General features: G+C 47.1%; 1 protein-coding gene and 1 long non-coding RNA gene across 9 annotated transcripts in view; one reads left to right on the top strand and one right to left on the bottom strand.

The window, feature by feature from the left end:
* Nucleotides 1–11,755, bottom strand: part of LOC135366886 (uncharacterized) — a 211,484-nt gene extending 199,729 nt beyond the window's left edge. For all 3 annotated transcript variants that reach the window (XR_010414308.1, XR_010414307.1, XR_010414306.1), the window contains exon 1: nucleotides 11,391–11,755. This is a non-coding gene — a long non-coding RNA (uncharacterized LOC135366886). The remainder of the gene's footprint in view (nucleotides 1–11,390) is intronic.
* Nucleotides 1–12,203, top strand: part of LOC135366884 (adenylate cyclase type 5-like) — a 109,380-nt gene that overhangs the window by 89,403 nt on the left and 7,774 nt on the right. For all 6 annotated transcript variants that reach the window (XM_064599848.1, XM_064599849.1, XM_064599846.1 and 3 more), the window contains 3 exons: nucleotides 2,174–2,323; nucleotides 5,809–5,930; nucleotides 10,367–10,606. In XM_064599848.1, the coding sequence (XP_064455918.1) occupies nucleotides 2,174–2,323; nucleotides 5,809–5,930; nucleotides 10,367–10,606 (512 nt within the window). The remainder of the gene's footprint in view (nucleotides 1–2,173; nucleotides 2,324–5,808; nucleotides 5,931–10,366; nucleotides 10,607–12,203) is intronic.

Below are 12,203 nucleotides of genomic sequence, written 5' to 3'. Positions count from 1 at the left end.
CATAATTCAGAGAGTTACTATGCGATCACAGTAATGTTACCATTACATTACTTCCGAATTGTCTTTCGAAATAATTGTTTGCAAATATGGAAAACACAACGCTATAGACTCCGCCACATAATTTAATTTAATTTGATTTAATACATAACTTAAAGCGGTAGTAAATCACAAAGAAATTCTTCTCGTGAAGTAAAAGATGCTGTTACCATGACAGCCATGCAAAACGAACGGGATGAACTTGTTCCGTTCGTTCGGGAATTAAGTGCGAAGGAAACCGCAACTTGACGCTTTCCCTCTGCTGTCCTCCTCAAGAGGCGCGTCAGGGCTGAGCGTATAGTGTCTCCAATCACTGCGGAAAACCATTTGGCAGGCCAATGGGATGCATCCCATCCGCACCGCTCCTCTTGAGAAAGACGAGAGAGAAAAGCGAAAATTGCGTTTCCTTGCGGTTTCTTGCACGCTTAAATCACAAAACGACGCAACGGCATCCTTTATTCACCGAGGAGAAAATTTTTGCTCTTTAGTGCCCATCTAATTGTCGTCGTCGTTCTGTCATCAAGGACAGGCAGTCTTAATACCCTTCCTATCCCAGCAGGTCAGAAGTTTACGTTGCATCCCTGAACGCACCCTGTTTGTTGTTGTTATTGCACTCCGGTCTGAGTTGCGCTCCGTACAAAATGCAGGGACTGTGCAAGCGCAAGTACAATGCATCTAATTAATTGAGGCCCCGATGCGCCGCCATGCATGAGGCCCTGTGGACTCCCTTGACTTCTTGCCAATTAGTGGAACGGAAGAGCGCGAAGCGAAAGACAGATGGGGGGGAGGGGAGGGGAGGTCCCTCGGGCTGGTAGAGAACCTCGGCGAGGAGTGTACAAGGGCAGGAGCTGAAGTAACTGTCACTACGTTGCACAACGCGAAAGGTCTCGTGAAATATAGTGGTGGTATACCTACACCACTTAGAAGAGAAGGCCTCTCCACTACGGTTGTAGTGCAGGAAACTGTATAGAACCAGATGTGTGAGCAATCCCCTTCCCCCTCTCATCCCTTCCCCGAGCAACGTGCCAATCTATAGGCAACGAGCCGCCAATCTATAGGCAATCTATAGGCAGGCGGACCGCTCAAATCCCCACGTCACCCCCGTCCCCTCTCCAACATCCCCTCTCCCTCGCTATACGTCAGCCTACTCGGATGGTTTCTCTCCAATGAAGCGCGCGTGTCGTCTGCTTCGCCCGGACACCGCTTTCGCGTAATTGGCCGACGCCCATCCGAGTAAAAGATGACGTCACGCGGAGCTGTCCTGGCCTTCTGTCTATAGGTGGTGTTCGTTATATACCCCTGGTACAGGGGCAGCCTTGAATGACCATTGAAATCTTTTTTTTTATTCCGTGTTCGCGCCGCGAAGCAACTATGGCTATGAGCGGTGTACGGACATATGTACATATGTAGAGAGGATAGTAGGAGGGTTTGTATGCGTGCTACGCCGACTTCACTCGTCTGGAAAGCATGTCGGGAAACCTAGGGAATACCGCAGGCAGCACTTCCGGTGGGGCGATTCGAACCCGCTTCACCTCCCAAGTCTCGGCGTGGAAAGCGGTAATCCTAACCACTATGCCACGGGAGCTGGTATATCATAAAACTAATTTCTAATTTCGAGAGGTATGACGTCACGGGACGCGCAATCTGGCACGCGTCTGGCAACGTTGCTTCTCCGTGGTCGATCTCTCTCGCCTTACCACAGCTGCTGCAGTCTTCTCAGCGCGGTGTAAGAAAATGGGGCCATGGTATTTCCTGACGCCGTCCTTCAACATTCGAACGTGCGGAGACCGGGCGTACGCTGTTGCTAGGAGACAAACGCCTGAGCTCGCGCTGACGTCACCCTTATAATCTTGGGGAAACCGAAACTATACCATGTTTTCGAAATGTCAGAGACAAACGTGTCTGAGCTCGCACTGATGTCACTTATAATCTTTGAGAAACCCAAACTATTATGTTTCGCAGGTTCTTTCGAAAATTCGCGGAAGCGCGTAATTTTGCGTTCTGAGACTTCGAGTCAAGTTGATGTATAGTACGAAATAAAATAACTATAATTTTCTAGCACGTAGTGACGCTTTAATCAATGCGCTTACCTTGCCATGCCCCCGATTGACACACTTTACTTTCTTTACCTTTCCAGCTAACTTGTGACGTAATACTGCTGTTGGCTGTCAACACAATAGGACTCTTTTCTCACTATCCCAGCAAGGCTGCCCAGAGACAAGCATTTCTGGAAACAAGGCAGTGCATCGAGGCACGTCTCAGTATACAGAAGGAGAACCAGAAGCAGGTAACATTCGTGGTGATTTCTAATGATAAGTACCAGTGTTTGTCCGGCCACTCTTGCAAATACTGTAAACTTGTTCATTGCGCGGAGGCCACTATAGTAAGTGAACATAAGCTGCGTAATATTAATACACTAACGAACGACATTGCTATAGTCGTGTTCAACCCCTCCGCTTGTTCTTATTAACTGCAGTAGCTGACTGCTTCACTTTACCTCGCCAAAACCGCCGACACCGAAACTATGGGAGCTCTATAGGCAGCACCTGGCGGCGCTGCATTGTAATTTCTCTGGCCGAGCAACACCGTTACGTACAGGGGAGGGGAGTGGGTCGGACTCGCGCAGGAAAGCGTGAACACTGTTGAAGATATCACCAAAGAAGATGATAAGTCACTCTCTATTACAGTGAAAGACATCGCGTTCATTCCAGTTCCTTTCAACATAATAAACACATCGTCATCCCTCTCAGCTGTCTTGTCTTCCACAAACACAAGAGAGCTGCCATCCGTTGGTTGGAGGCGTTGCTGCCTTCCGTTGGCTGCTTCATTCCACTAAATTTGACGGACTCGTTTTCCTAAATTCATCACTTGTCATCTAAATCCGGCGTACTAGATGCGTATCTCATATGTATTTGTTAAACAAATAAGCAATCGAACCTCGACCACAATACATATTGAACTGTGTCTAAAGCAAGTTCGCCGAGAACAACGACCACCGCGGACAGTCAAGTCATTGGAGATCCTGCATGTGTAATTGGAGCTCGGTTTACCCTCCAGACGAATAACTTCAAGTCCTAGGCGGTATGTATTCGGGGTTGGCTGCAGTAACCTGCAGCCAAGCTGCAGTGAATAACAGGTCACCAATGCATGACAAGACGGTGCATGCAACGATTACGGGACCTCTGAATCAACAGAAAATATCCCAAGCAGCACAATGTACTGAAAGTCGAGTGCAATAGGGGTGGACAGTGTGTATCTTATCAATGTTCTTTAGTGTCATGAGTCTGTTCAAGGCCTTCCACCTACACGTCCATCCCTATTGCACTCGACTTTCAGTACATTGTGCTGCTTGGGATTTCCCTGTGTGTGTTTACGTACTCCAACCCATCCCGATAGCGGCAGGTCTACTTCCAAAATCAATGTCGCTAACTGATGTGTGTGTATCTCCGGACCGATGCAGCAGACTTTATTTACAAGAACTTCGCCTTGTATGTGTGTGAATAAACAGAGCTCTCGCCGCGTCAGAAAAAGTTGGGACGGCATCGATCTATACCGGCGTAGCCCATGATACATATATGCACACACATCTTATCGGCGTACGCTAACTCCGTAACTGATAGCGATATCTGTAATTGGTCTGGTACGCTGGAGTGTTTTTCGAGAAGTCGAAGCACAACACGTCACTATAGTCAATGAGGAAATGTTCTAGTGGGGGCCACATCGTGAAGGGTAGAATAATAAGGAAGCAGACAAGTGGCTGGCGATCGCATCGTCTGCGTTCTCTCGTACGTGGTAACATCTGCTTATCGTATGGTGTAGGATAAGCAAATTAACGTCCTGGCGTGTAATATTTTTCGTTGCAGGAAATTGGCAGTTTTTGAGGGAAATCATTTTATCCCTGTCGCGTCTGCGCTGAATGTAATTTCGATTTGTATGCACGGATGAAATGAAGCGCGTATACACAAGCAACTTTGGAGTAACTGGCGACTCGAGAGCAGAAGCTTTGCCTGTCTATATTTAGGATGCTTCCGCGAGCGACAATTTTTCGCACGAACTAGTGGGAATCGTAGGACCGAAAACCTGCTGTCGAGTTAATCGGCGACGTCAGGCGGATCACTGCCTACTAGAGCGTAGTGACATAAACTTTTATTTTATTATACTGGTATGCAAAGTGTGTGTGCGTGTGCGAGGTGTAATCGATTTCCTTGTTCTACTTTCCATATTTTACTTTTCGCCACCGTGCTTCGCTGCGCTTGGTTAACAGTTCAGAGCGTAGTATGCGTGAGGAAACCGAATTTCATCCGAATTTCATTTTTTTTTTAAATACATTAGCTTTAGAAGCGGCGTTTCAAGGAAAAGTGTCGGTGTCCATCCGTGGTCAAAACGTGAAGAGGAAAGTACGCCGCTGAGAGAGGAGGAGGGCAGTGCAGGGTTGAGAGCATGGGAAAGTAGGTCACGGAGCGGAAGCCAATGTACCCGCGCCGCGGCGGGTGACGTCACTGAGAGGAGCACGTCTGCCGAAGCGGTCTTGGCGGCGCGCCAGATATGCGGGCGAATCTGAACTTGCGGGTGTGAAAGGCGAATCCAATATGGGCTGAATTCAAGTACACAATGTACACAACGGAGTGTCAACCCAGAACGAGTGCCGGGCCAAATAGGCGCGAAAAGAAGACGGACTCTGACTGAAGGCGACGAGTTGCTGATATCGAGAAACAACGTCAGGCAGCGGATACCGCTGCTCGGCGCCGAAAGCGGGCGAACGGGACGGAGGAAGAGCGAAAGCAGCGTTTCAAAATACGCCGCCTGCATGGAAGAAGGCTTGCGCCGCTGTTGTGGCTGTATAGTTAGTAACAGTTAGTGATAGCTAGGGGTGGATAGCGGTAGTGTGTAGTGAGTGGGTAGTGGGTGGGTAATTTTTTCAAGACAATTCAGTTAGTTTCAGTTTCTGGTTCACGCACTTCCAGAGTGTGTAAGGAACACCAGTTTTACAACAAACGCATATAATTCGGTATTTTATGGTATTTTCATGAAAAGTTCACCTGTTAGTGAAGATTATAGTGCTACAAAATTCTTCATTAACTGGAATTCCGCAGCCGCAGGTCGCATGTACGCAGCCGAACACCGCTTCACACGATACTTGTGTAGAGGTGTATACTCCTCTACCTGAGTCTTGACCGGCGATGTTGCTATGCCCCGGAATGCCGGATATGGTGGGATATAGCTTCTCAATCCGTGGCTCACTCCCGGAACCGTCCACTCCAGGGCTTGTGCTATGGAGCGCGGTGGTAGTGAATGAGGCATATAGCTGGACACAGGGGAGTGATGATGATTAGGATGATACCCTACCCCAATTACTCACGTGACCGTGAGAGAGAAGTGAGGCATAACATGAATAGTCGCATAATGTTTGCAATGTATACATCTAACGTGAAATGAGAGTCGTCGCACTAACTGCGGGCGCACACTTCCGCATGTATACACGCCTGCACAATAGAGCTCCCCGTGTTATGTAAACATTGCAGCGACTGAAGCGTCACAGCGGTGGGTGCCGGCCACCCTTGGAACTATTCGCGTGTTCTGGCGTATACGACCACGTGTGTTTATTTTGCCCACCAGTGGGCAGATCACGTGAGAATGACGTAGTTCTCGGGGAACTCTATAGGAACATGTACCGCGACGACAGAGCAGGGTCAATCATTGGCAAGTTCCGCAAGTTCCCAAAGCAAACTATTGAGCGGAAATGCTTACAAATTTATGTTCTTTGTCTTTCAGGAACAGCTTTTGCTTTCAGTGCTTCCGCGTCACGTTGCTATGGAGATGAAAGCTGATATTGCCAAAAAGCCGCAGGACTCCATGTTTCACAAAATCTACATTCAGCGGCACGAAAATGTTAGGTAAGATGATGCCAAGTATTTCCTTGCAGGTTGCTGCTGCGGGTTTTAGCTTACGGCGGTGTAATTCAGCATGATAAAGCGCAATTCTCGGGGCACCTAAGGGTGAAAGAATGGTTATACGATCCCCACGGTAAACGGTAGAGGAGGCAGCTGTGGTAACCTGTCTGGCTATGTATCTTAAAGCGCGCTGAAAAAAACTGCTGCCCTTTGACAAAACATTGTTACAACCATAACTTGGCAGACCATGAAAACAGAATTTCGGGAATTGCTTCGGTTAATTAAAAGTTCTTGAGAAGAGTGAACCCCGGCACGGGGGTTTTATCGCGTTTAAAGAGTGAAATTCTCGGCGACAGAAAAGGTAGACTTATGGTAGACTTTGAAATGGGGGCAGCCGCTCCCGTATCTTATTTCCTTAGCCTGTCGGCTCCACCAATCGCAATTTATAATGGCAAAAGGGCAAGGGTGCAGGCCAGCTGGTACATGGTGAAAAAATTGGAACCCGAGAAAGGGACAGAGGAGGGACGACACGACACTTTCTTGAACAGCAAACCCTTTAATCTAAAAACCCTTTAATCTAATAAAGGGTTTGCTGTTCGAGAACGTGTCGTGTCGTCCCTCCTCTGTCCCTTTCTCGGGTTACAATTTTTTCACCACGCAATTTATAAAGTCTAAGTGTTCCTGCTGTGTGACATATTTGATCTAATTTTGGTAGCGGAAGACTTCTCACAAACTAGTACTATAGCCTGACAATTTTGATTTTTTTTTTGTCACGTTGTCGTTGAACTAAATACTGACTGATCTATCTGGCAAACAATTACGTGCAGCTGATACATTCATTATTCATTTCCTTTCGTCGCGATAGTCCCCTCGTCGGCGAACACTCGTAATTGGCAATTTTACCTCTTACACCACCTAATCCATCTCATTCCTTTTCTCACTCTTTTGATCTTTTGATCTCTGCCGTTCTTTTTCTACTTTTTTTTGTGTATGTTCTTTTTCCTGGTCGAGATGTGCTCCTAGTCGCTGCTTCATTCTGAACAATTTCCTCGAACAATTACGAGATCAGAAAGGTTACGGAGGCTGGTCCCAAACGCCAGCAAGACTGACTTTCTTATATATTTGTCGTATTAATCGACCGGGTTCTTACTTTTGACCAGCTTGTGACGAACAAGATTCGTGCCTGTGGTGAGCGTAGCCCATGCGCGTGTCAAAGTGTGCGTGTCTATCACAACATATCCAGTAGAGAACGTTTTATTTGTATACCCGGGCTACATCTTGCCTCGTCACGACCACATCTACAAGATCAAACTGCCTCTTTGTCACTGTGGAACAACTGGAACCTTCTTCCCGAACATGTTGCCCTCATATCTGACTATGATCACTTCAAATCATCTCTTGTCAATCACATATATGAGCAGACTTGTACGTAACGCGTTACAAGTAATTGCGTTACTTGTAATCAATTACTTTTTGAGTAATTTTTCGAGTAATCAGTTAATTTCTTAAGTAATTTTTCGAGTAATCAGTTAATTTCTTAAGTAATTTTTCAAGTAATTCCATTACAATTTTGAGTAATCAGTTACCGAATAATCAATTATTTTTGAAGTAGAGTCTGACTCAAAATAACAATGCTCTGTGACAAATTCCCTGTGTATTTGTTGCGCTATTCTACTGTGTAAGCGGGAAAATATTATTGCTACTTCTCAGGCGCGAGAAGTATTCGTCAAAACGCAGTCGTCCAAAATATTTACAGTTTAAGATATCTGACTAAAGTATATGCATCAATTTGTCGAACAGCACAAGAGGTTTTGATGCATGGAGTTTTCTGCCCAGAAAAAAAGAAAAGAAAAAAAGTACACAGACACACCCGGGCTTGTTCACTCTCGACTCACCTCGCGGAGTGTAACAAGAAGGAGAGAGACGACCTATGACGTCATTATGTATGCGCGGTCAGTCGAGGTCAGCGCCTGTCTTTTTCTTTTAGTGCGTGAGGTCTTTCTTCTTTTGTAGTCGGTAAACCTGTTCCCTTGGGGGTGGGGGGGATTAGGAATTGAAAAGGTGACAGCTGACTAGCAGACGATACTCTGAACTAATGAGCGAGCGCGGACGGTGTAGCGTCAGGTCACAGGCTGGTACCGCTTTACCACCGTTGCGCGCGGTCGCTTTTTGCGGCGTACTTTAAATTCAATTTCTGCGGTAATTATGACTTCGTGGGGTGAACTACTTTTCATTGTGCATTTTACTGACCTACTTAACAGTTTTATAGAAAGAAACCGGGGTGTTACAAAATGACTTCTGTGCTACTTTAAAGGGGAACTAAAAAGCAAAAACCACCTCCCGTGGCATAGTGGTTAGGATGATCGCTTTCCACGCCGAGACTGGGAAGTGACACGGGTTCGAATCCTGCCACCGGCTGTGCTGTCTGAGGTTTTCCCTGGGTTTTCCGAAGGCTTTTCAGACGAATGTCGGCACAGTTCCCCCTGAAGTCGGCCCAGGACGCATACTAACCCCCCACTCCTTCCTGCTGTCCTCTCTTCATCTGTCCACGTCTGTACGCCGCTCATAGCCACAGTTGCTTCGCGGCGCTAACACGGAATTAAAAAAAGCAAAAATTTCTCCTCGCGAAACGAAAAGTGCCGTTACTTTTACACGAACACAAAAGGAACGGGAGTCATCAGTTGCGTTTTTTAACAGTCGGACTACAAAAAACGGCGATTTTTTTTTTTTTTTTTTCTAGCCACCGTCGACGGTGGCGCCGAACAACGCTGAAAGGCGTCGGCAGGAAAACTGGAAGTGACGTTTTATCCGTGCATGCTTGCCCAAAGTATGCGAAGGTCACCATGACCAAGGCGGAGGACCAGCGGTGGCCGGCTCCCTCTTTACAACCGCCTACGTCGCCATGGAAACGGAAAAGTACGCACTTCCTTTCGACACCATAAAACGTCACTCCAAAGACGGGCGAGGAGGCGAAGAATTGAGAGAGACGGAGGCGCGCGACCGTCGGCGTGGAATAAATTCGTAACGTGGGATCGCAGAAACACAGCGTTTTGACGTGCATGTTTAGTAGACAAAAATCAATATTTACAACGTTATTACTTCACAGCCCCCATTAAGTGTTTCGTTCGCCGTTCTCTTTTCGTTGGCCCCAGCTTGTATTCCCCCACACTGGATTGGATTGGACTGGATTCGTTTTTTTAGTTCTTCTACTGCCGGCACACAAGACATCCCCGAGTAACTGTTCACAGCCCAAAGATAGCGATGTTTCCGTTCCGCCCTTACAAGTGCCCATTTCTTCCTTTCACGGTTTGGATACAACAAAGATATTGCACAGAAGTTTTTTTTTTGTTGTTGTTGTTGTTTCCAGTTCACGTATTTTTTAATCAGTTTTTGTGTGTCTGTCGGAGACGCCCTTCACATGATTGTTTTCCCCATTCGGGAAAATGTGGGATTTTCGGTCCCGAAATGCAATTCGTAGCGCTGCGCTCCATGCTGGATTCAATTCGGTTTCCCCGAACAGTCTTGACGTTGAAATATGGCTGTGGCTATAAGATGGGACACAATGAAATTCGCGTCTGTGTTGTGAGTATTTATCATCGCGATTGTCTGCCTTTCGTGACAGAACACACACCAAATATAAGAAATCATAGCGAGCCCAAGAGGGACAATGATATATGAGTTGTGCAACGTATTAGATCGTGCCAGTATTGCGACCAAAACAGAAAGAAAAAGAAAAGTCGCACAAACGGAGGCGATGAAACATGAATTTACGCAAGTAATGCCAACCGGGTGCCAGTTCTGTTCTGCGATCTTCTTGTGCCGAAAAGTCTTTGCAAGGGATGCCACTGTTTTGCAGTCATTCACGAGCCCACGATGGATGTGGATCTATACCACGATGGATTTATACCTCCATCGACCGTCGTCAATGCATTTCCCGCGCGAAAACTTGTGGTAGCGATACCACACTTTCCTAGTTTTCGTAAGCTAAAGTTCCACTATGACCTTTATATAATATGCCTTTATAATGCCCTAAAATCTCTTTATTAGCCCATCGAATTAATGTCATTGGCAATGATTTATTACAATCTACACACTGTGTATTCTCCAAATATATTTCTTCTATGTGACTCGGACGCATCATAAAATTAATTTTCAGTTTTGAGACAGTCTTCCAACGAAAGGTGGATAGCGGAGACACACGCGCGTGTTGATAGGAGGCGGACTCCAGAGCCATCGATGACGTCACTTGCTCTTGGAGAATCCGAACCTATACAGCATTGCGTGCTCTTTCGAAAATTCGTTTTCAGACGGCATTTATGTTTTCCAGTACTAAGTCGGAGTGAAGTTGATTTAACTACAGCATGTCACCACGTTTACCGGTGTTTCTGCTCACAGACAATCTTGTTTTTTTTTTAATCTTCTTTTTCCGTACTTTTCAGCATTCTCTTTGCCGACATCTGTGGCTTCACATGCTTGGCATCTCAGTGCACGGCGGAAGAAGTTGTTCGTATGCTGAACGAGCTTTTCGCTCGCTTCGACAAACTGGCTGCCGAGAACCATTGCTTGCGTATCAAGATCCTCGGCGACTGCTACTACTGCGTAAGCGGACTTCCGGATCCCCGCCAGGATCATGCCCATTGCTGCGTTGAGATGGGACTCGACATGATCGAAGCTATAGCGTTAGTATTCTTCTTCTTTGACTATCCGTGTTTGTGCGTCCAGCATTGGCCAGGTGTCACCCCTGACAGAGCGCGTTTACAGAGCGGGTCAGTTCCGCGTTGAATGTCACTCTGATTCAATATCCGACCTGACCAATCCCGAACCACAGCTCCGTGGCCCGAACAGACGCTAGCGCCGTAAAGCGTTGACGTTGGGTTCGAGACATTGGGTCCCTGCGCCCAATTTCTCGAACCCAGCGTCAACACTCGGCGGCGCTGGCATCTCTTCGGGACACGCGGGTTACGGTTAAACGTGAGGACGCCTTTACAGTCCACCAGGATAATTAAAAAAGTAGGCACTCTTGTTGTCGGACTCACCACAGTGGCGTAGCCAGAGGGGGGAGGGTTCCCCATTCCCCGAAATCGTACCTTTGGTGGTGCATTTGGCAAAGAAAAAACGAGGGTGAAATCCCCCCCGAAATAGTTCGAGTAGTACTCCCTGTCAAGACAGGGTGTGTAGCTATTTCACGTACGTGTCACGCGCACAGAGGCAGTTTTGATCTCGTAGCGTCCCCAACCAAGACGTGCGACGCTAACGAAGTCTTCCTATGGGCGTTCTGACACCAGCGCGTCTGCTAGCTCGTCAAAGATCACACCGCGTGGTAGCGAGATCCTGAATACGCAGGGTCTGATAACACGACGCACTCGATTCATTTCGCGCCAGCAAGTCAGAAGAACTAGCGGCGGCGATGTAAATGAAGATATGGTTGCGCTAGACCAAAGTTTACGCAAACACGTCGCTTACCGAAAGGTAGTCGTTGATAAGAATATAATCCGTCTTCTCAGATGCTATCGCGGAAGAAAACACTGCACTGTAGGGATTCACCGTACTTCAACTAGCACTGACTGAGTTAACCACGGACGGCTGCCACACAGAGCACGAGCAACTACCAAAACAGCCACAAGATCACAAAGCTATCGTGTCGTGAACAGCAGGTTCTGGAGGACACACATGACAAAAAGCGCGCACTGCACTCGTGCTTATCAGGGCGCATGGCTTTTAGTGACTCTAGGTTTGTCCTATCCTATGGTAGGTTTCCTATCTGCTTTCCTGAGGCGGTTGAGTTGACATGTTGCTTCCGCAACGTTCTCGGAAAGGAGCTCTCTGAACCCGCCCGTGGTTACAGTCACGTAGCCCTAGGCTGAGCAAGCCAGAGATATTACCTATACACGATTTTCGGTTTCATGTGATAGCATAGCGTCACGTGATAAATCGGGTAATATAATCATTTTTGACAATTTTCCTTGAGTATGAGGAGAAGAAACGAGACAAGAGACACGAAGGGACGAACTAAAAAAAACCCGAGTTCGTCCCTTCGTGTCAACTCTGTGGTTGTCGTGTGTTCGGTTGGCAACGTTGTTCCCGAGTTCAAAATGGCGCGGTTCGTAGCGACTGTAGTAGCGACTTTTGGCCGGCCGTACTATCAGCGGTGTTCTCCAGTTCGTAACGGTAATAACACTTCTGTTCAAGTGCAGAGTGTGGTAAGTGTGTCGTGTAAAAATATATACATTAGTTACTTCGTAGCTCGAGTTTGGAATGTGATGGCAGTCGAAGCAC

The sequence above is a fragment of the Ornithodoros turicata genome, chromosome 8 (assembly GCF_037126465.1).
Source record: "Ornithodoros turicata isolate Travis chromosome 8, ASM3712646v1, whole genome shotgun sequence".
Lineage (NCBI taxonomy): Eukaryota > Metazoa > Arthropoda > Arachnida > Ixodida > Argasidae > Ornithodoros > Ornithodoros turicata.
The sequence above is the reverse complement of the archived record's forward strand: the minus strand, read 5'-3'. Positions and strand labels throughout refer to the sequence as shown.